This window comes from Orbicella franksi, chromosome 10 (assembly GCF_964199315.1).
Source record: "Orbicella franksi chromosome 10, jaOrbFran1.1, whole genome shotgun sequence".
In the NCBI taxonomy this organism is placed as follows: Eukaryota; Metazoa; Cnidaria; class Anthozoa; order Scleractinia; family Merulinidae; genus Orbicella; species Orbicella franksi.
In genome coordinates, this window is record NC_138154.1 from 23232197 (window position 1) to 23256271 (window position 24075).

At 38.7% G+C, this 24075-nt stretch overlaps 2 protein-coding genes across 2 annotated transcripts in view; one reads left to right on the forward strand and one right to left on the reverse strand.

The window, feature by feature from the left end:
* Nucleotides 1–2721: 2721 nt before the first annotated feature.
* On the forward strand, nt 2722–4264 carry LOC145500868 (beta-1 adrenergic receptor-like). The gene has a single exon (XM_081480405.1). It carries the CDS (start codon nt 2860–2862, stop codon nt 3871–3873), a length of 1014 nt encoding a protein of 337 aa, XP_081336531.1. The 5' UTR covers nt 2722–2859; the 3' UTR covers nt 3874–4264.
* Nucleotides 4265–6146: 1882 nt separating this feature from the next.
* LOC145500257 (protocadherin Fat 4-like) overlaps nt 6147–24075 on the reverse strand; it is a 59873-nt gene continuing 41944 nt past the window's right edge. The window contains exons 48-75 of the mRNA XM_081479761.1: nt 21811–21983; nt 21339–21495; nt 20842–20939; nt 19712–19852; nt 19346–19442; nt 18716–18984; nt 18431–18592; nt 17764–17944; nt 16998–17209; nt 16422–16601; nt 15783–15887; nt 15563–15677; nt 14904–14971; nt 14326–14541; nt 13297–13547; nt 12729–12847; nt 12075–12227; nt 11812–11907; nt 11172–11218; nt 10729–10947; nt 9796–9884; nt 9269–9427; nt 8546–8743; nt 7770–7835; nt 7546–7611; nt 7366–7443; nt 6796–6844; nt 6147–6341 (exon numbers count right to left, since the gene is read on the reverse strand). Coding sequence (XP_081335887.1) covers nt 6207–6341; nt 6796–6844; nt 7366–7443; nt 7546–7611; nt 7770–7835; nt 8546–8743; nt 9269–9427; nt 9796–9884; nt 10729–10947; nt 11172–11218; nt 11812–11907; nt 12075–12227; nt 12729–12847; nt 13297–13547; nt 14326–14541; nt 14904–14971; nt 15563–15677; nt 15783–15887; nt 16422–16601; nt 16998–17209; nt 17764–17944; nt 18431–18592; nt 18716–18984; nt 19346–19442; nt 19712–19852; nt 20842–20939; nt 21339–21495; nt 21811–21983 — 3899 coding nt within the window. The 3' untranslated portion in view covers nt 6147–6206. The remainder of the gene's footprint in view (nt 6342–6795; nt 6845–7365; nt 7444–7545; nt 7612–7769; nt 7836–8545; nt 8744–9268; nt 9428–9795; nt 9885–10728; nt 10948–11171; nt 11219–11811; nt 11908–12074; nt 12228–12728; nt 12848–13296; nt 13548–14325; nt 14542–14903; nt 14972–15562; nt 15678–15782; nt 15888–16421; nt 16602–16997; nt 17210–17763; nt 17945–18430; nt 18593–18715; nt 18985–19345; nt 19443–19711; nt 19853–20841; nt 20940–21338; nt 21496–21810; nt 21984–24075) is intronic.

The window sequence follows — 24075 nt, forward strand, 5'->3', positions numbered from 1 at the left end:
TAAAAGCGCCAATGACGATATGTATAATGGCATCCGACAGGTAATATACGATGTCACAGATGTTAATATCCAGCATTCTCAATTGGAAAGGTAATCGGAACTGTTGATCATGTTATCTCTGCATTTTTAAAATTACTTCTCGGAACAGTTATTATTCAAATTGAGGGGGTTTTTATTGAAATACTTACACAATTTGATATATAATTTAATTTACCTTACTATATAAGAAACTGCATTTCTTTATGAATAATGCGTCGTACGTGTAAGCAGAACAGAAAAGACTGAAGAGGGGCTGGAGTTCACATTGCTTAGTACCCGTTTATTTGCGAGGAGATTCCCAGCCATAATGTCTTTCTACCATTTCTTGATTCACAACAGTTAGTTGAGAAAGTTGGTAGGATAATTGCTCGTTTTTATTTAAATACCGAGTTTCCTAATTTGATCGTTCGTGTTTGTTTACTCGCACCAAATGTACATGTAAGTGCGTGAGAAGTGCTCTTGAGGCGCTGAACGTTAATATTCCGGATTAATACGAGCATTAATTACATCTCTAGATCTCTTGTCGTCGATAACAGAGCAGGGAAGATCAAGAAAAAACAAGCTAAAATATTCCAGTTCCTTGGCTACTTGATTTATCTTAAACTGATGCGGCCTTTTTACTATCGATTTGACAAAGACGAATAACTTTTCATTGCTTTGCAGATTCGAGCAATTAACTTCGAATTAACTGAGTTAATGTTTGTCTTTTATCGGGGGACTTTTCATCAGTCAAGGTACGTAATATTCGGAATTCAACCTTATCTCCGGCAGTCGAAAAATGACCGATTATAGCCATCCTCACTGCGGTTTTCAAAGGGGACATACAAATTTAATTAATGCTCGTTAGGTACTTTGCAATTGTAAAGTGTAACTGTGAATTGTGTCCCTTCTGTTGACAGTGCTCAGCAGCTGAACAGTAATTACAAAAGTGGAGGCAGATGACAATCTGCTGATAATCTGTTAATATCTAGTGCCTTCTAATGCGACGTCTTACCATATAGAAGACAACGGTCGGTATGCTTCACATAATTACTTGAGTGAACGGATTTCCTTTAAATTTCTTGTGGTCACTTTTATGCAATTATATTGCCATAATCATATTTAATTGCATTCATAATAATCGTCGCATTGTACGCCGATTTTCTGTTTCAAACTCAACTCTGAAATGGATTTCCATCTGTAAGAACAGCCATACAGTTGCAGGTAATTAATTGTAGCATTTCCTTCAGAGTGGAATCCCTGAAGCACGGGTGCATTCATTTTAACCATGCACAGTACCGACTAGTCAGCTATCTCAGTGAACAGTTATTTTACCGGATACTGAAATCCAAACAGTCATGTTAATTAAACCTCATGGTAGACAAAGCGGAATCATTTAAAAATACTACAATTCCAAGGGAAGGATAAAGTAGTATATAAGTACAGACATGAGCAAAAATTTAGAGGATGGCTTTAGAATATCGACAGACCGTACTGTAATTTTAATAATTCGACTTATTAAAATAAGTCAGATACTGGTGGTCTGTAGCTTCGAGTAGTATACAGTAAAACTTTGCATGACTTTTGTGAAAATTAACGTTGTATACCTAAAAGGTTTTCCTAGCTTGCAATCAATCCATGCCGGTAGACATGTTCGCCATGCAATTGCCGAGTGTGTAAGTTTGGCGAGTTCAGTTCCTAAGGGCATATTTCAGTGTACAGTCATCAGAAGAAAGGAGATGATTCTATCTGCTTTAAAAAAAGTGTAATCACATCTCCACTTTCATCTTCACAGAAAATCGAAATTGTGGAGTTTTCAGCAGCAAAGGACTGCGGAAAGATTTGCCCAATTAGATCAGAACTGTAACAAAGCGGTCGATCTGCTTAGCAAAACTATAATTCTTATTTCATTTCCGGTTTGGATTAGCCCAAATAGCTCCCAACATTGTTGCTTTGTTTCTTGCAATAGGACAATTTATAAATTCTAACTCAGTTTAAGCCTGAGCGTTGAAAAGTTAACGTTATAAAATTCATGGGTTTAAAACGCACGAAATCATACCAGTGACATCCGGATCTTAATAAGCATAGATTTTTTCGAGTTTACTTCTCCCTTTTCTTCCAAGTTTCAGTCTTGATTGATATAAAGTGTTTTATTCTTTAATTCGTTAGCACGTGGTATTTTTAATTCGATAATGTTTAGAAAAAAATTCCTGAGTTCCTACTCTAAAATCATGCGTTTTCTGTAGTCAGAGCGCAATTAAAAATCGCAATTCAAAGTGGAATATTTAGTTCGGTCCCACCGAACTTCATCAGCCACAATAAAATTGTGAATGTTAAGAAGGGTTATATGATGTTCATTATGGTCTCAAGGGGGCTCAAATAGTGTCTTAGATGTTGGCTAATTCGAAGCTATTGTCTCTGTTCAAAGAGGGCTTTCGAATCGTAATTGGATCTCAATCTCTGTAATCGTTGTTTGGAAATGGGATGAAATACCGTCTCTTGTGTTTGATACATATTTTTATACCATGCCAAGGAAAATACAGGCAATAAGAAAACAGGAAAGCCGTTGTATGGTCAATAGTATTACATCCAACTTTCCAATCGAGTGCTGTGCGTATGTGGCATATGCATATTTTGTGTTAGCCACTGTTTCTATGACCTGGTATAAAATCGATATACCATGGAATATGCCCCAAAGGCTTGTGTGTATACCGAAAAAATACAAGTGGCTCGTAGGTTATTCCATAGTATACTACACGAAAACGTTGCATAACTAGCATAGACACGACAACTAACAATGCAATTCCAATTTTCTCTTTTCAGATATAATTCCATGGAATCATGAACAGGAGCATGGGGAGAAATTTTACGAGCCCTTATTTTCAGAATAGTTCCAATTCTACTCCACAAGCACCGACGCAGATCAGCACCATTCCCCTTTCCGAGCAGGTCACGTGGTGTGTTGTACTCGCTTTGGTAGCCTTCGCCATTATCGTTGGCAACACCCTGACCATCGCAGTCTTCACTCGAAAGAAACTACTGCGCCTGCGTGCCAACTACTTCCTTGTGACGCTGGCTGTTGCAGATCTTCTGGTGGGCGCCTTTGCTGTCCCGATGTACATTCACCAGCTTATCTTTTACTGGAAAACAAACAAAGGAACTGACAAAGGAACTTACATCGCGTACAAAGCTATTGACATTTTTACAGGATTTGCCTCGATTTTCGCTCTCACAATTATAGCTTTGGAACGATTATGTGCGGTTATGCGTCCATTACGACATCGGATCGTCTCAAAATCTACTTATTACGGCCTTATAGCAGTTGTGTGGTTATTATCATTGCTGGTTGCTGTGTTGTATTTTATGAACGGCTTCGAAGTATTCAAATTCAAAATTTTCTTCTATTTCGTCATTTTCTTCATATTTTCTTCGCTTTTAGTCATTTGCGTGACTTATGCCCTCATATGGGCAAACGTGACAAAAGAGAAAAAAGAAAAGCCAAAACGGGAGAGTAGATATCAAGAAGAACTTGAGCAGCAGAAGAGAAGCGCGCAGGAAAAACAACTGGTCACCACTCTTCTCATATTAACGCTTGTTTTTGTTTTGACCTGGGTACCGTTCTACATTTTAAACATCGTGGTGTTCGTAAATGATAAATGGGAGTCTTCTCATATTCCTTATGAAGTTTTCGCCTTTGCTAAACTCCTGCATTACAGTAACAGCTTTGCGAATCCCATAGTGTACACCGTAAGAATCCCCCGATTTAAGCGAATTCTTCTGGGATCATTTCGACGGAAGAAGACTGCACTCTTGGAGTCACTGCGGCGCCCAAAACAATTAGCTAGTAGTCTTTGAAGCAATTGTTCGTTTCAATGACAAATATGAACACTGCTGAACTTGATTACAAATGGGGAAACTTTCTCTTAATTGCCAGAACCAGGGCGTTGGTTGAAAAATAACTAAATCTAAATCAATTCAATTAAACTGCTTTGTATATGCCAAGTTTTGTAAAAGAATATGTACAAACGTTAATAAGAGCTTGAAGCTTCACAAAAGAAGTAAGTTAACAACATAAACCACTTTATTGTTGGGTTAGTTACTGATAGGGGAAGGTAAAACAAAGAGCCAAAATACCACATGACGGCAAGCATTGTCAGAACATGCAACAGGTGCTGCTCATTTGTTGTAGATTAACTATCAAAAGAATTTTTCTGCATTTGTGAGCCCCACTTTTTGCCGCCATTAATACATGAGGTCCTCATTGGGGTGGTGGTTTAATTTATACGATTAACGGTTAATATATATATACATATATTTTCTTTTTTCACGGTTAACGGTTAATTTGTTTCCCTTAAGCCTTAGTCAAACGGCGCATGATAGTAGATGATAGTTGATGATAGTCGGTGAAAATTCGAGGAGAGTCATTCCATTATCGTCGACTATCATGCACCGTTTGGCCAGGCTTTTTATTTTTGATTACTGTAAAACATATTGAAGGGCTTAGGACCATTCCGGGGTGGAAAAAAGTATTACTTTAAGAATAATATAGCTTACTATAAAAAGACAAAACACAGACTGAAAAGTTTTGAAAAGAGGTTTTGAGACTTTTACTCTCGTGGCTAAAAATGTTTTTACACTTAAATTTTTTTTACGGCTAACGTTTAAAATTTTCCAATTTTCACGCCTAATTTCTAAATTTTTAGCCTGTTTTACCCCATGTCTAATTGTTACCCTGCGGCGAAAACAATAATCAGGTTGTTTTTTGTTTTTTTTTAGCATAAAGCCATAAAACGTCATAGGTAAGGGAAAACATAAGAGTAATGACGAGTAACAAAATAAAGTATACCTAAAATGTGATCAGTTGCTTTATTTTCTAGTGTAAAACATCAATATTACAGGATTGGTACGAATATCAGCAGCCTGCTCTCCGTGCATTTCTGAACGCCATGATGCATCAGAGTTTGAACTCCTCGGAATTTTTCCTAAAGACGTGAATTTAACTTACTGGAGACTAAAAGATTCTCTATTTAAGGAATTTGATCTTTTTGAACTTTTTGAACACAGCTGTTGATGTTAGCATTACTGCACGTCTAGGTTTATGTCTTTATTGTACCATTGACCGATCATCGCCAGTAAATTGTACAGTATATCTTTTTTTAGATCTGGGATATTGCTGCAACAACCGATAGCACTTCTAGAAGGTATTTCTGTGCACTTTTCGAATGTGTATTGCACCATCCTGAAGGAGATGAGAGGACGTGAGATATTACCTTCCTGGGTAGACGTCACAACAGCCGCCGGGCCCATTCTCCTCAAACTCGGTCGTGAAACAAAATGGCGGTGTTTTGGGGCTATTTTCGAGATTTCGTCGGGGCACCGAAAATCGAGGATTTAACCGAATCCAAAAATTTTTTTGTGGAAGTATTTCAAATAACAAGATCGTTGGTGACTCATCAAGAATTGCATCAGAATTGATGCAGGAAAAAGGAAATAGATACATGTAGCTATGATCAGCTATGAAGCTATACCAGTAGGGTCTAAAAATACCCTTTATCTATTGGCTTATATTCTATAATTAGAGACAATGTAACATTTAATTTAACCCAGAAAAATGTCGGTGAATGAAAGTTAGTACCACTTCTTTAAAACAGAGTCTCGCACGCGTAACTTATAGCATTTTTCGCAATATTAACTTGATCCTATTTGTTAAGCGTTCTCTCGTCCAGGGGGACCCTGATTTTTTCCTGCTCAAGAGGCTATGCCCTATTGCGTCGAGCGTAAAAGCAACTGGATGTGACATTTCCCAGATAAAAGCAATTCACCATTTATGAGAATCAGCTGTTGTGTCCAAAAGCTAAGTATCAGTTCTTCTAAACCTTTTACATTAAGTCTAAAAGTAGAAAGCACTGTTTGAAGAGACTTATGCAAACTGCGCTTTCTACATCTTTCAGCGCTTCAATGAAAAGTTCAAAGAGCCTCGTTTGGACATCGTGATCTATACATGAAGCAGTATATCAAAACCCAAAGTGTGAAAATCTAAAAAATGCAACCTATCATTTTTTACTACTGTTATCAATGCTATTCATTTGTTGTTTGCTGAAAAGAAGTTATTTCTTGTTGTGTTGCTCTATTAAGGAAGTTCGTAGTTTGTAAGTTATCCTCCACACCTCTCCGATCCGTGTCTCTTACTACACTTTAGTAACCACCATGCCATCAGCTGTCATTCCTGATGAATGAGCAGAGCTTGCCTGGCTGATGTCACTTGCTGCTGCTCCGTGGTCCGATTCACCGTCATCATCAAGATACGAGTCCAGTTTGGAATCCTGTTGAAAAATCAACTGTCAAAAGTGATATTTTTTCCTAATCCACTAGCTTCATAAAGAAAACTTTGGCTGTTTCTTCTGGATAGGATGTTGGGTCAGTATCATATATAGGGAGAGGTTGAGGCACTGTAATACAAGAGGGTTGTACAATAACATAACGCAAGGATCATTCTGTATGTGACCTCTGAATAGATGCAGCCCATTACAATGAGTCAGACCGTTTCGAGACCACACCTTCCTTTAGAACTGCACACTAGACTAAAAGGGTTGGAATATTAGTTGAAAGGAATTTCTTGACTCAAATATGCCGTAAGCAGAATTCAATTTTTGTAAGTGTTCTTTTTTTTTTGGCAACAGTTTTAAGTTTGTTCCTAAATTCAATTATTAATGTAAAATTCTTTGATTATCTAAATCGCGCACGGTGCACTCCAGGAAGTTTCAATTCTGTTTTTACCTGTGATAAGTAATAATCACCCTCATCCCAAATTCTGTCTTCCAGTGAACTACACGAAAAGAATAAAAGGAAGTTAGGATTTCCTTCTAAAGTTTATAACTTAATTAATGCGCTATGGATTCATCTATTACATTCAAGACAGTGACATATACAGTAAATAGCTTTCTATAATTGCACAATTAAGACACATCCACGCGTATAAGGGCACGCTACGTCAAACTTACTGCGAAAAACTAAGTAATAAATGACATTCTTCAACGCTACAACAAACCCAGTTGTGACAAAAATTATTATGCAAACAAAAGAAGCGAGTAAAATTTATCCTGTACAGACTACGGGTGGGGGAAAAACTACCAGCGCTTACTTATTTCTGCTTTTTATTAATATTGATTGTTTTTGAGTCATTTTCTGGCGTTTCTCTGACGTTTTGAATAATCAAGAAATCCAAGATGGCGGATCAAAGATGGTGGCTGTGGGAATATCATGATGTACATGTAATAGGGTTAATATAAACAGCCAGATTTCTGTAAGGTCAAATTCCTTCAGTGTTACATCAAGTTATTGACTTACTGCCTTTTCTTGGTCAGGGCATATTCTGAACTGAACATTCCTGGATCACTTCCATATGAACTTCCCGGACGAGACATTCTACAGTAAAAACAACTTTATAATGAGAAATGTTCCAGAAAAAAAAAAAAAAACATTTAATTCCAAAACCATAGATGTATAAGGTACAAGGTTGAAACATACTTGACGGAGGCAACGCCTTTGCCCTCAATAGAACCGACAATGTCATCGTACTGTGACCAGGAACCACTACAACGGACAAAAAAACAGTAATTATGAAACCTGGCAATATGGCCGGCCTGATTTCTAAGCGATTAAACGGATACCAAAAAACTGAGCCCTCTGTATAGGAATAGATAACCAGAAACACACACGGAAAATGACATCTCTAGATGTAAAATACTCACTGACGATTAACGTCACCAAACTTTCTTCGCCCTCTTGGTGAGTTGTACATGTCACGTTTCTTAACTCTGTAAATAGAACAAAGGAATATAAAGATTGGCCATTCAATAAATAATTGGGCCTTACTGTACCGTGTTTTACCTTTAAAGTGGCTAATGACTCGGTCATAGAATTGATCGAGACATCACAGTAATGTCTTAAAAATCTAGACAAACTCAAAAGAAACAAAGAAAAGCCAAAAAAGGAAGCACGGATGGGAAAATTGGGAAAGACTAAAACGGACTGCATTTGGCCAAACTTGAAAAACGTACGGTCGAATCTTTTCAAGTTTATTCTGAATTTGTATGAGAGTGTCATTTATAATGTTCGGACTTTGGTGACCATGATTTTGCCAATAACAGACAGCTGCTCTGCCAATTTGAAGTGTACAACTCGTAATTAACCAAAATACACAGATTTACCTAAAACACGGTGATCTAACCCTTTGAATGAGTGATCAACATCACAATTCGCCTAACGATATCAATATCAACGTACTAAGGACTGAATTAACAGATTAGCAAGGAAATCCAGAGTAAGCAGTACGATAGGTAGATAACAGAACCTTTTTTCGAGTGACAGAAGAGTTCAACCTTTCCTGTAACAGAATTGTGACAGGACAGTATTTTACATTGATTTGGTGACTATGATCACGATGATGAGTAACCTGGTCGAAACAATTGAAAACCGATCAAAATGGGTCAATTTTCGGCCAATGAGAAGATCAGTTTTAAATTACCTGCAGCGGGTCTTAATAGCGAAGCACAGACCAAGCAACAAAAGCAGCCCCACAACAGATCCCAAGATGATCAGCGCTAGTTCAGCGTTACCCAGGCCACTATCATCTGCTGGAGGCTCTGTTGTAGTGGAAATCGGAGCCCTTATCTTCCATCTGGCGTACAGAGTCTCTAACTTGTCAGCGTGTTTTTCAATTGTACTGAAACGAAGGAATTAGAATTCGAACTATAGCTCTGATATACTATAATTAATTTGAAGTAACGGTGCGTCGTCCTGTGTTTGTAGAGATCACAGAAAAGAGAATCAAACGAGAAAAACCCACGGGCTTGGCCGGCTGGTCTTACAATTTATATCGGATATAACTTAGTAAAGATATTATATGTAACCTATGATATGTTGAGTAAGATCCAATTCTTTAAAGGCTAAAGCCAGTTTTTTTTCGTTGATATTGGATTTTACCCCCGAGACGGTAAAAAAAAAAGCAAAAAACAAAAAAAACAAGCAAACAAAACCGAGATGAAGTGACTCATCGCAAAGCCTTCAAAGATTTTGAGGTCGCATTAAGATAGTCCCCGAAACCTGCGTTTTTTATGTACCACTCACCAGCCCCTGAAAGCAAAGTAACTAGTGAAGCATGCCGCAACTTATTAATAAACAAGGCCTAGTCATTTAGCAGTTGCTAATAAAGGTACATTCCTCGCTTAGTATTTTAAAGTTCATTTACCTTAACACTTCATCACTGGTCATGATGTTTTGATCCTCAACATTGACAGCATGGAAGAGTACTTCAGAGTTAGCGATCTGTCTCCCATCGGTAGTCTCAGCAAAGACCTTGAATATCGCTTCTATGTTCACCTCGGCTTCAGTGATGTTATTCAACATACTAGAGGGGCGGCATCAAAAACTAAGAAGTGTTTCTATCACGTTTATTAATATCAAAAAAGCTACTGACTGATTTTAAATTACAGTACATGTAAATTCCACGTTACATGCGTCACAGTATGATGCTGATGATAAAAAAAGTAACTTTCGGATAAAGCAACTCGTCACTTTAAAAAAAAAAAGAGAACAAGATTATGATGGAATTGTTGGCATGATGCAGAGAAATTACCCTAAAACTTGATTAGAATTCAAATAGGCGCTCGTTGTAAACCTCTGCTAGTCTCAATCATGAAGATGAGATGCATAAATAGTTTAAAGTTACAATTGTTAGTAACGCCCGCGTAAAACTGGAAGAGATAGAATAATGACCTGATAAACTCCTCTTTATTCTGCTCGATGAGAGATGGATCAACTTGAGCCTTGAGAGTGACTCTCTGTTCATCAACAAGAACGAATATCTGGAGAACAAAGAAGACATGTCGCAAAAGCGTTCTTCACACTGCACAAAGCTAACAGGGTTTTTAAACTTAGGGTTAGGGTTAGGGATAGGGAAAAGAGATGGTCCAGCTGGGCGGAGGTCAGGGGCGCAGCGCAAGACAGGGCTAGTTGGCGAGAGACAGTTACAGCCCTATGCGCCTCATGGCGTGAAGAGAAATAACTAACTATAGGGTTAGACGCAATGGGAAAGACGCAATGCGCCTCCTGCCGTGAGGAGGCGAAGATGACGAGATGTATTAGCAATTAGATCGTTACCTTTTTCTTTATTTAAAGACTTGTCCCGGGGGATACCCCCTATCATGTCCTATTAGAGGAGGCTCCGCACGGAAGGGGTACCTTTTTCAGGCTTAAGGTATAAAACCTGGGTAGGGATTTCACAAGTTGAGGCATATGAAGGGGCAGAGAAATGCAGGTCCGACGTGAACATGAACTGAGTAAAAAATTTCTTTTAGTTGTGTCGTTAACATCTCTCCTGGTTATGCTTGATGTTCTCTGGTGATATTGCTCATTCATTCCAAGGGTTTAGAAAAGGGATGCAGTGTTCTCAAGTAGGGAAGTGAAAGAGGTGCTTTTTTCAATAAAAAGGTCTACGAAAGGGGTATCATTTCTTTCAAAATGGTATACAAAAGGGTAAGGGGTTGAACCTTGGGGTGGAGTCTGCCCGTATAAACCTTTGTAGAGTGCCCGTCCTCCTCTCCTCCCCCCGGAACCTGTTCATGAGACCACGTCGACCTTCAAGAAGACTGGAATCATATAAAAAGAAACTAATTTAAAAAAATCATAACAAATTCGGACAGTCATTACCTGTGCGGTTGCCTCTCCATCAGCTTCGTTTGTAGGAGCCTTCCCATGATTGTCGTAAGCACTCACTTTAATGGTAAACCGCTGACCCTTCTTCCCTTTGAAGTTACTTGCTGTCGTTATGAATCCTGTGTTCTCATCGATCTTGAAAAAGCCACCGTCATTTCCAGATGATATTCTATACTGCACCGCACTGAAGTTACCCGCGTCTCTGTCTGTAGCCTGCGATAAAAATAGACGTTACCCTAAATAGCATTGCTAACCCAAATTCGCAATTAGCCAAGGAGTTCACAAAAGCTACTCACATGGTAAAATTTCGCAGATACCATATCTGGCGAATTTCATTGTCAAAATAAGTATAAGAGGGGCTCTAAACGTATCGGACAAAGCGCAACATGGGACGAAATGTTATTTAAAATACTCATTTTATAGTTGTTTTTACCCACCCTGATTTTCATGATGAAAGTGTTTAGATCTGCACCTTCTGCAATACCTAAAAATAAAATATTTAAAATTAATTCAAAATCACGAGTTTCAAATCACCAAAAGTCACTCGTTTCCACGTGTATCACGTAATCGAAAAGTATCACCAGACTGTAGTTACCCGTACAATTTATGTTTAAAGTTAAGGAGTAGCCAGTTAATGTACAGTCCATTTGTATTTCAATCTATTGAGTGAACATTGTTTTGTTTTTTTTTTTTGTTTTTTTTTTTTTCAATCTATTGTTAGAGAATGTTTTGCAAAGTGCTGTGTGAATCATTTCCAGTTACTTTAATGAAATTTGCACTTTTTAAACTCATTTATTACTAACGGGTTGTAATTAAGGACTCCCCTCTCTCCGTCACCCCCACCCCCCACAACCATAACGGCGGTGTTTTTTCATCAATTTTGCAAGTGATTAGTCTATGTTTGTAAGAAAAACAATCAGGAGGCTTGCAGTTTTGGGCGTTATCTAACGGAATGCATAGAGCCTTCCTTTCCCGCCACAATGCATGTGTCACCCAGAAAATTATGTGGCGCAGCCCGGGAGAACACAGATATGCAATACGTACAACAGCCATTAGTGAGGTCATTGGTTTTCTTACCTCCCGTAAAAAGTGGCCTGATAAACGTTGGGGCGTTGTCATTTATATCAGTGATAGCTACCGTAACGGTTGAAGTGTCATACAGATAACCCTCAGCTGAAAGAATAATGTTTATCGTAATTAGTAAAGACACTAAAATCTGCTTGCGATCCAAAGTGAGCTGACTCAAACTGAAGATTTGATGCCCATGTTTTTGATAAAATAGAAAAAAAAAGTAGAGAAATCAAAGCATACTCTTGAATTTAATTGAAGAGATGTCATACCGTCCACATTTCTCTGCCGTGGTCGGCTTGTCTCATTAAAGGCCATGGTTTCATAGTTATAAGCTCCAACCACTAGCGAATAGGTGGCAATTCTTTCCCTATCCAATCCTCTGTTTACGTACACAGAGCCAGTGTTGTCTATGCGGAAATCACCTGGTGAAAGGAAGTGACTGAATCTGTCATCAGGGTTTCGGTTAGCGTCGATTCGGTTCTTTTAATTGATAGCACACCACCCTTAGCTGAGTGCGTCTACATCTGTTTTGGGATATTCCAAATTTTTACAGCCAGCGTCCGTCATATGAAGTTTTCATAGCCGGCTTTTATACTACTGTCTGTCCAAGTGGAAATATAGAAAATCCATACATATTGTTACACTAAGAATCACGTTAATGTTAAACAACCTGCCAATCGAAACAAAGACAACCCTCATACGGGTCGCTAGCTTATCAACAGGGGGGTGGGTGGGTTCTTCTTCAACAGTCTTTTCACCCTTTATCCCCTCTAACTAACCTGTTTGCATTTTGCATTGTGGGGTATGATATCACTTTCACACAACTCAGAACACGTAAATAACCAATACGTTCCTCGTGCTCTGAGCAACATCGATAAAAATTTTCCTGACGTACTGCAACACGTTTATTGATACACTGTTACCTTGATCATCTCCACTTATAATCTCGTAGGTTATTTCAGCATTAGTTCCCGTATCTTGGTCTGTTGCTGTGACCTTGATAACTGAGCGACCAACAGCAGCGGCCTCCGACACTGAAGCACTTTAAGAGGACAAGACGTATAAGTACAGAGGTAAAAACAAATTTGCTATTGGTCTTTATATCAGTTAAGGGTAATTTTTTTTACTTTTATTCCATTAAACGTCATTTAAAGATGTAGACGTTTCCTCCAAAGTGAGCTATATAAGGAATATTAAATGTAGAAATAGCATCAACTCAGAATAAAGTGGAAGTTTCTCAACAAAAATGATTGCGGTATTAAATTTAAATTCAGGATTAGGTACTTCAAAATGATTCCACATTTTTTGGCAAAGACTAATTCCCCAATAATGTTAAAGCGAAGCTGAAATCATATAAAACAAAAACATCGAGACACTTTAACATTACCATGATGCATCTGACAAAGATGCAATGATTTCGTCTACCAAAACAGGTAAAACAGAAAAGCACGCTAACGTTTATCTTTTAGACAGGGTAAAAGAAAAACATACCTATAGGATTGTTTATCAAATATGGGCTGGTTGTCATTTACATCTTCAACAGTAACGTGTACAGGTACAACGGACGAGAGGGGCTGGGGCGATCCAAGGTCCTTGGCCTCTACCATGACCATAAATCGTCTGTATTCTTCTTCGTCAATGGTGTTTTTCAGCGTCATTATTCCTGAATCTTGATTTATGCTAAACACGTTTGTGTTTACTTCGTCGTATAGAATTCTGTACAACACTCGCCCGTTCGTCCCCTAGGGAAAGATATTTAAGTGCTTATTTACGTCCAAGAAACTGTTTCTGTGCATTAGTAGTGGTTCAAGATTTCAAACTTGTTTTTCATTGAAAATTAATTCAAACATGGTCGTGAGCTGGAAGTCAATAGAACGTTGTTGACGCCTCAAATTCTTTTTAGGACCGAAATTTATCCTTTGGAGTTGTTGTAGTTGGTGTTGTAGTTGTTGTTGTTGTAGTTGTTGTTTTGTTTAGTTTGTTCGTGTCTGCTTTACTTCAGTTTGAGTCACATGTTGTCTAGTTAGGTGATTTTAAGTGAAAAATGCTCTAGACATGCTGATATTTCAAAGAGCCAAAGTCAATGGTGAGTAGCTGTATGAAGTTGCTAACTTTGTCCCCTGCCAGCACAAGACAAGGTCTTGAGACCCATCAAGAAGGCATCATTCAACATTCATGCCCGTTCTCTGACTGCTGACATTGCAATTTGATAAAGAAGTTGATGAAAGTTCTGAGTGACTCGCTTACAAAAACAACACACGCTGCCTCGGACTACATGTACATCCTCAGTAGACATCTGGGTTATAACTACTAGCTTGACTTTAGTAGCTTCAAAGAAAAAACACACTCCTTTTGACTATACATCCTAGACATCTATCTGGTTTGCTAGCTTGCCTCAAGTAGAGCTTAAAAAAACGCATGCACACAGTGTCTTTGGCCAAACAATCTAACCATCTGGTTTCCCCGTTGCCCTAAGTAGCTTCCAAAATAAAAATACACTGGTTATATTCAAACACCAACCAGATCTTTATCTTGCGCGGACACTTTCACGATGGACGTCCCAGCTTTGTCTCCCTCGGAGATGGTCTCGTTGTAGCTTGAAACACTAAAGCGAGGCGGTTCATCGTTGGTGTCCAGGACATTGACTCTAACCGTCGTGCTGCTGCTCAGAGAAGGATTGGACGCGATGTTTGTTGCTGATACTGTAAGATCGTAAATCCTAGTCCTCTCGCGATCCTAGATCAAATAGACAGGACTGGATAACTTATCATGGATGATGTTTCAAAATGGAATCTAACATAACATGAAATACTACAAATTATTAATTAGTTGTTTGTCCTTCCAGTAAAATTAAACGTAAAGAATTACCTCTGTCTTTTCAGTGAAGCTTGAGTTCTCGTAGGAATATTCATTAGCTAGAGGGGTTTTACTCAACCCCTACGAGAATTCCCTCAACACATGCTACAATTCACTTTTCTGAACTTTAAATTTATTTGATTTTTTTTAAGTCGTAGAAGCACCCAATACGATATATTCTTCAATGAGTCTACTGGAATCATTTTCACGTAAATTCCATCATAAGTTTACCAAGTGCTTACCAAAGGTTTCCTGGTAAAAATTGTTCCTGAAGTTCCATTTATATTAAAACAGTTATCCACGTCTCCTTCTGGCGTAAAAAAGGTAATAATAAAGGAAAGCAAAATCATTTACTCGTGCTCATACGCCTTGCTTCCAGATTGCAGGTAAAATGGGCAAAACAGCAAAAGTGTAGTAAGGTAGTCCTTACTATTAAAGCAGGTGCTGTTGTGACCCATGGCCTAAACTGGAAAAGAAGGTTCTCCTTTATGTCAAGGTAATATTCATTCACAAAACTTATGCTGATGTTTTTGCCACTGTTCAGTTACTGACTAATTTCAAAGCAGGTCATCTGTGATTTGCTATTCTACACTGCATTACGAACTTTGGCACTCGGGGAGACAATTTCATGGTGGGAGGAAAATTTGGAGGGAAAACAAACCTGCAAAAAGAAGCCTTATCTTGCTATGAAGACCTTTGATGTTTGACATTTTCCAATATCTATAACTGTTAGCGTTACTCAAGGGTTGGTACTGCTAGCTACCGGTTGCGCTCCAATGAACTGTTTCTTAATCATACATAATCGACACTGCGTTAGTTTCGGGAAGGACATTTGAAGGGATTATTTTCTCATAATAGATTAAATTAAGAATTATCACACTGACAATCAATAAAGACCTACCGGTAATGGAATACGTTATTTCAGCGTTCTTCCCGATATCTTTATCCTCAGCAAAAACCTCTCCTATAGTTGTGTTCACTGGTTCGTTTTCAGTCGCCATGAACGGTCCAAAAGTCTGAAAAAAATAGTCTTGGTTAATAAGTTGTTTATAGTTACTGTTAGGAAAAAGTCAACCTCTTTTAGGGTATACTCTACCAAGTATGAGTTTAAGTCTACTTACGGTTGTAAAGCGTGGTGTGTTGTCGTTCATATCAAGAATCTCGACATCTACTGTTCCGAAGTCCATATACGGAACTGTTCCTTGATCACGCGCCATGACAATAAGCTACCGGTAAGGTACAATATAGGAGTCAAGTCATGGGGTGTTGTAATTATTGTGAATACTCTGACGATGATCTAAGTGATCAATGCCTTGATTTTTACGTATTTAGTACTCGCCGAAATGTTATCTGTTTTCGTTTTTCTTTGAGGGAGGGGAGTCTACAGCCCAGAATTTTAGCAATTTGATCCAACGCTTCGCCGGTGGGATTTATACTGCTTAGTGGAAAGGGATTGTGAGCTGAAGAGAATTCTGACCGAGACCACAACAAATGACCCCTGCGGCCTAAGCTTTAATTCGAATCATGCGTCCGTCGCTCTTCCATTGGCTAGGCCACCGCGCCTCAAATGTTTAAAAAATCGATTGAAGGTGCTGTATCATACGTTTTCATCGAATGGAAAATTGAATGGAAAACACCCAACAAACAATGCATGTAATTAACAGGAGGAAAAAGAAAACGATTGTTAAGTTTCAGGAAGATTAAGATGGATTATGAAAACAGTTGAAACTAAAATTAAACAGCAGTATGGCAACATGTACCGTGTAGGAATCCTTTTTTTCTCGGTCCAGAGCTCCAGCTGTTGTTATTATACCGGAAGTAGCATTAATGACAAACTTCCCTTCCTCGCCGTGCATGATGGCATATTCCACTTTCCCGTTCAGCGTGATGTCATCATCAGTTGCATTAACGTCATAAACAAAAGATCCACTGTTTACATTCTAAACAAGAAAAGAAATACCAAGGGTATTCAGTAAGACAATCAACAATTTAAGATACCAACCAGTTACGTTCAGCAATTCATAGCAAAAATATCATGGAGATAAATGTTTGCTCATAAAATCGTATTCATATGTGGTGTTTATCAACCTTGGTTTTTGTTCATTTTCACATATCTACATTTTGTTGCTATGGTTATCTTCAAAGTATTTTCCTGTGTTCTCTGCCTGAAACTTGCCTGTTTGGTTTTCTTTTCTTTTATTACTATTCTTTTTGATTTTACGCAATTTGATTTCTGACTAAGTTTAATGTATTTGCTTCTATTAGTTCTTTTCGAATTTTACAAGGCTGTATATTTTCTATTAAAGTAACAAGATAATCTAAGCTCTAATCAATACCTCAAAAACAGAGGCCTCGCTCTTCTGTGGTCTTATCACAGGTGAATTGTCGTTAACGTCAGTCAGGAAAAATTCCACTTCTGCTTTGTCACTTCTCTGAGGTTCCCCATCATCCACCGCGAACACGCTGATGCTCAAGATGTCTTTGACTTCACGGTCCAGCGGCTTCGCCACAATTATTTCTCCAGTTAGCTCATGTATTGAAAACAGTCCTTCAAATGAATGATTCAAAACTTGTTTATCAAGTCAGTATTTCATTTGATTAGTTAATGTTTTTTTCACCTGCTTCTTTTGCGCCACTTCAAGTCGTATTTTAAAACACATCATACAAATAACTCTGACTAGCTTGGGCAATAGACCCAACCCATCGAACTTGGCTCATGACGCCGAGGCTTAAACGTTTATGCTAACCGTTTTTACCTTTGCGAAACAGTGGTTTACCAGCGAAAGTCTGGATGTGACGAGAATTGAAGTCTTTGGGTGTTCGCAATGCAAGGAACTTCGCAAGCTCCTGGCTCTTGCGAATATATATGGAAAACATCTATTCCGATCAGAAATCAAACCATTCAGTCGCCTCTTCCTTTGAGGAAATCTTAGAAAACATTTTTATAGCTTTTTAAAATGGCTTTGACCGTAATGAAACCATTATGCCAGTTTACTGTCTATATCTATCTCCAGCTATAGCCAAGTTCATTGATTATTTGATCTCAGCTAAATTCTCAGTGTAATATACTAGTAATTGTTTACAGTTTTACAGATACATTACCAACTTCATTTCCCGCCGTAATATTGTACCGCACGTGACCATTTTTGCCGACGTCGGCATCATTGGCTTGCACCACTTGCACCACTGTATCAACAGCAACGTTTTCAACCAGCTTCCGCGCGTACAAATCGCGAGTAAACTCAGGCGAATTGTCGTTTACGTCAAAAACTTGGATAAAGACCTTCGAGTATTTAGAAAAAACAAAAATTTTCTTTTGAAAACAATGAAAAAAGTACATTAAATACTTAAAGGGATAGTAAGAAAGCTCGCGCAGAGTTTAAAACTTGACGAGAACAGAGGCAAGTAATTAGAGGAGATTTACAATATTTGATGTAGTGGCACCGAAGTTTCAGAATTATACTCAGTGCCGTGTTGGTCAGCATGAAAGGTTACTGTGACTTAAGAACCTTCCGAGGCTTAAAGAAACCAATAACTAACGGCAATGTAAGTCATTTTCAGATATCGCCCGTTTCTGTTGTTTTAACGGCATTATGCCGGTTGTCGGTTGCGTTTGTTTTTCCTATAGTTTGAGGTGAGAGGTGGACTCATATTACCACTCGTGGAAGTTCATTTATGATTAGAATAGCATGGTTTGTTTGCCATCAGATCAGTGTCTTAGTTACGTTTCATATTAAATAACTGATCGATCTGGCGAGCTTAATGCTACCTCCACTTGAGACGAAAGCCTATGGGCGCCATTATCAGTGGCTATGACGGTGATTCGGTAACTGTCCTCTGTCTCTCGGTCTAGTTCCCGCAGGATCTTTAACTTCCCCGTTTCAGGCGAAATGAAAAATATACCTTCATCTTCTTTCAGGGAATACGTTATCTAAGGAAAGAATAAAGAGCGTTTCATAAAAGAGTCCGTGGTTTTAATTGTTGATAAAGCTGAAATATAGACAAATAATTTGCGTAGAATTTCAGCAAAACATTTTAAAAGACCATTCATTACCTTTGCGTTTTCTCCAGCGTCTTCGTCAGTCGCAATGATTTGATCAAAGTAAGTGTCTACCGTAGCATCCTCGGACACGCCCAGGTTGTAGGAATTTTGTGAGAATTTAGGTTGATTGTCGTTAAAGTCTGTGACGGTGATATTAAGGACAGTATACGACGTAAACTGCGGATGGCCATTGTCAGTTGCAGAAATATTTAGAATGTAAAACTTGTCCGCCATCGATTCGTAGTCAAGACGGCTAGAAGGACGAACAATGCCAGAAGATCCTGAAAACACAAAGTAATGGTAAACGGGCGAAAGATCGCCTGGTTGAACCTTTTAAAGGAGCTCTGTCAAGGTATTTTGAGTTGTTTTAGCCACGTACAAAATTATCTTTAAACTGAAGGTAAACTTAAAATGATAGTTTACTAAGATAGGCACACAGCAAAGAGATACTAATAAACCACAAAGGAACAAGGATGGTTAAGGATGGAGGAGATTGACACGGATTACAAACGACGAACTTGAACAGTTTGGGCTAAACTTTTCAAGATGTGAAAACCGAGACGTAACTCCTTTAAAATTAGCAGGGTCAGATCAACCCCCATTCACTCATTAAAATCATCAAGATATATTGCCGTATCTGACCTTCAATGATGAACTTTCCGTCTGCGCCGTCTATGATATTGTAAGTAACAGCAGCATTGTTTCCTTCGTCGGCGTCCAGCGCTGTAACTCGTATTACCTTTCAAAGGCGACAAAATATCTCAAACTCACTTTTGCACAGAAAAATATATAATACTAAAAAAGTAAAAGAGTCATGCATTGATAGCGAGTCCTTTATACACGATTCCCAAAATTTAACACGCGGAAATTTATTCCCGATAAGAAAAGATGATTTTTCTCGCGTTTTTCCACTCAAGTAAATGTTCTAAATTCTAAATCCTGATAGTGAAACTAACACGCAGTAAGACAGTGAAATCCCAATACAATGTAAAGCGTTTGATAATATACCTGAAATCCTCCGAAAGCGTTCTCTGGTACCGGCGCAGTGTACACGGGTTTCGTAAACACTGGTGGGTTGTCATTAGTATCGATGACCAGTACTTCAACTGTTGTGGTGCTATTCATAGATGGAATGCCTTTGTCTTTGGCCTGAAACATGACGAGCAAAGAGTAATGATGTTAGTGTCGCGAAGTTGTTTTTTCTATGTTGTGTTTCGTGTGATATTACGACTAATAAGGGCACACGTGACATATAGGGTATTTTGCAGCCTGACTTATTTGCTAAATCGATACGAAATACAAGCAATGTTTCGTCACTACTCTTTCACTCTTCGAAATAAAAGCGATTCTTGATTCATATTACGAAGTAGAAAACAAAATTAAATTTTCTTTACTCGCGCCATTATGTCGTCAACAGCTCGTGACTTGTTCTCAGAGTGTTTCTAAAGAGTGATAAGAGTACAGCTTTCAGCGCGCACTTTCATACAGGGTGCTTTCTTTAAAAAGAAATCTGCACGAAAATTCTTTACGAAATACTACGTTGCATACAGTGTAGAAGAAAGAAGATTCCATCTTGAATTCATCACATCATTAGATACAGACCAATGATAGTATTCGCTTATAATTATCAAACGCTGTTTTCATCGTCGCTCTTGATAATTACGTTATCGTTGTCCACTCTTTAATCTGTTGTTGTTGTCGTTGTTGCTATTGCTGTTACCGTTGTTACCATTGTTGTTGTTGTTGCTATTGTTGATGTTTGTCGTTATTGTTGTTATTGTTGTTGCTTTTTTGCCGTTGTTGTTGCTGTTGTTATTGTTGCTGTTGCTGTTGTTGTTTTTGTTGTTATTGTCACTGTTTTTGTTGTCGTTCCTCTTTTTGTTGTTGTTTTTGTTATTGTTGTTGTTATTGTTGATGCTGTTGTTGTGTTGTTGTTGTTGTTTCATATATATAGCCCTTTTCAGGGTTAGCTTTTCTTACCTGCATTGCAATGTAATTCAATGTGGATGCGAGGCAATTTTGGGCCGAAACAACAAAATAGCCCGAAATTGCCTCATGTACATGCAGGATTTTGTAATGCAAATGAGAAAAATAAACCGTGAAAAGAGTTACTATTGTCATTTAGTGCACCCTCTTACCTCCACTGTCAGAATATACTTGTGCTGTAGTTCACGGTCTAGACTATGTGAAGTGCTAACATAACCAGTGTCCGGATTAATGATGAAAGGAAGAGTAACTAAAACAAAAAGATACATTACAAAATTCGTACACGCAAGAAAGATATGAGGCCCTATTAGAGGTTTTCGGTACCCTGCTAAAAATCCGCTGACGGTGTTATGAATGTTTCACAGAACACAATTTGGACCAAACAAATCTCTATCAACAAGCCTCTGATTGTGTGACGGTTGTAAAGTGTTTTGTCTGGTTGCCGGTATTCTGTACTTAATTTGGTCTTTTTTCAGTCATCAATGTGACCGTACAACAGAAATAAGCCAAGACTTTATCAAACTATGAAGTGGGTGCTTTTTTCTTGAAATAAGTATTGACCATTATACTATCTAAATCTTACCAGTTTCATATTCTCGTGAAATTAAATATGAAAGAAATTTGATATAATTTTGTAAGTAAACCATACCTTCATCTTTGCCAGTAGACTCGCACCCGTACATCTCGAGCCTTAAGCAGATTTTGTTGTTCCAAGACTGAGGGTGAACTCGCACGTATCGTGCGTGAAATGGGGGAAGAACCCGATTAGTGTTGATGCTGTCACCATCGGTGTTACCCACAAAAACCTACGAAACAACAGGTATAATAATTTCAACAAGGACACCTTAGCAGTTAGCCTAGTGCGTAATTTTACAACGTTGCTTACTTTTAAAATAAGGGGCTATGGCCCAGGTCTGCCACTCATAGCCCTCTGGAGTTTCACAACTTGTTATTTAGCAGTAACGAGCCAACTCGATGGTGGGTCAGGGAAGTGAACTGAACGCAGTAGACAGCCGTTTTAGCTCAAAAGTGTCAGTCACAAATACCCGGAACTGAAATTAATGGCAGTCTTTTAAGCTATATTGACTGGTAATTTAAAACACATATGATTCGCATTTTACCTCTCTATGGAATTCAAAGGACTTTCCATCTAAGCTGAATGACAGTTTGAAGCTTTCAACGTAGTCATTGGACCCAGGCCTCCCCTGAGTGGCGATTTTTGTCACTTTTCGCATCCCTTGGAAGTCGATTTGCAGATACTGCTGTTTGTTATTCACCCCGGCACACCAAGCACCTGAAAAACATTATTACCAAAATGTCATTTTCACAACTACATTACCTGAAATTTTCTCAAGTGAGCTGTCTGGTGCCTTGTATGAGTAGGAAGGAAAAACGATTTGTCCATAAAAATATCCATAAAAATCTCGTGATATTTGTCAGCAAAAAGTTAGCAGAGTTGCAATGATAAAAGTTCGGGCTATTTTTCAGTTCTCAGTCAAACGTTTCTAGGCTGATTGTCTTATCTCCACCCTTTTATCATGTCTCTTACCTTTGTCTCTTACCTTTATCATGTCTCCGTAGATTGTAGTTTGCGTCTTACCCCTTACTGACAAATCAAGACGCAAACTACAATCTACGGAGAACTTTATTGACGCTATTAAGACAGTACAGATACCTGACGACTACAAACTTGTGTCTTTTGACGTGAAATCACTGTTCACCAGTATTCCACTTCAATTGGCATTACAGTGTACCGAGACCGCTATACAACAATCTACTGTTGAACTGCCGTTACCTACAGAAGACATCATGGACTTACTGAACCTTTGCCTTACATCGACTTACTTTCAGTACAACGGTAAACACTACAAACAGTTGCATGGAACAGCAATGGGGTCGCCTGTTTCTGTTGTTGTCGCAGAAATTGTGATGCAACACGTGGAGGAACGCGCCCTTGCAACTTGCCGACAAACGATACCGCTTTGGTTACGCTACGTTGACGACACCTTTACCGCCGTTCACAAAGACGAAATTGACGATTTTCACGACCACCTAAACGAACAGAACGCCGACATCCAGTTTACTAAAGAGATCGAAGAAAATGGAAAACTTCCTTTTCTAGACTGTTTGGTAAGCCGCGACAACAACGAACTACGAACGACAGTGTACAGAAAACCGACGCATACCGACAGATTACTTGACGAATCATCCTACAACCCGACTTCACACAAAGCCACGACTATAAAGACTTTGACGAGACGAGCGCAACTAGTTTGTGACACACCGGACAGCTTACGTGACGAAAACAGATACCTTGAACGTGTTTTTCACAAAAACAACTACAACGCTGACTTTATTAGACGAAACATTTACCGACCTACTGAAGCTGACGCTACGAACAGGAACCCTACGCCTGTTACTACAGTGACTATACCTTACATTAAGGGCACTTCTGAGACCATCTCGCGGATCCTACAGCCCTACAACATTCGTGTAGCCCACAAACCTACAACTACGTTACGACACTTACCAACGTGAAAGACAGAGACGAACCTAACGACAGACAGGGAGCAGTTTACAAGATCAAATGCTCCGACTGCCAGGCTTCCTACATTGGTGAGACTGGCAGAAACCTTAACACGAGACTGACTGAACACAAACGAGCCACGAGAAATGGTGATGCCAACAATCACATTGCTGTACATCATCAACTGACAAACCACAACATTGACTAGGACTCTGCTCAGTGCTTAACCTACAGTACAAACTATTTTCAACGACTGACTCTGGAAAGCTGGTACACTAACCTAGAACAAACGCCTCTTAACAGATGTCAACAACTACCAGCGCCTTACAAACGACTTATCCACGACAGAAACGAAACCGACAAACGGACTTCCAACAGACCGACTTAACAATACACGGACCAAAACCGACCTACTTGACTAACAATAGACGGATCGAAACCCACCAATGACTGATGACAAACTTTACACGAGTCTTTCAGCCAATACCATCATGGCTATACTGACCAATCACGTTCAACGGACCAGACTTATAACATCATCGACTGACAAACACTATTCACTTGACTCTGAAGATGACTTCCGCTCAGGTTGTCGAAACGTCAGTCACCAACAACAGTTCTTTTCAGAACTACACTCACCCGGACGATCACACTATACGAACTAATCATGTGCCTGTTTTAATCTATGAAGAACATGCTTTTTAAAGAACAGTTTTTGTAGAACAATTTTTGTCTAGTTTTTTTTTTTTTTTTAAGTTTTTAAGTAACATTTTGAGAAGAGCATTTGATTATTTAAAAGAAGTTTACGCAATATAAATTTCAAATATTACCTAATTATTCAATCATAAATACTAAGCAC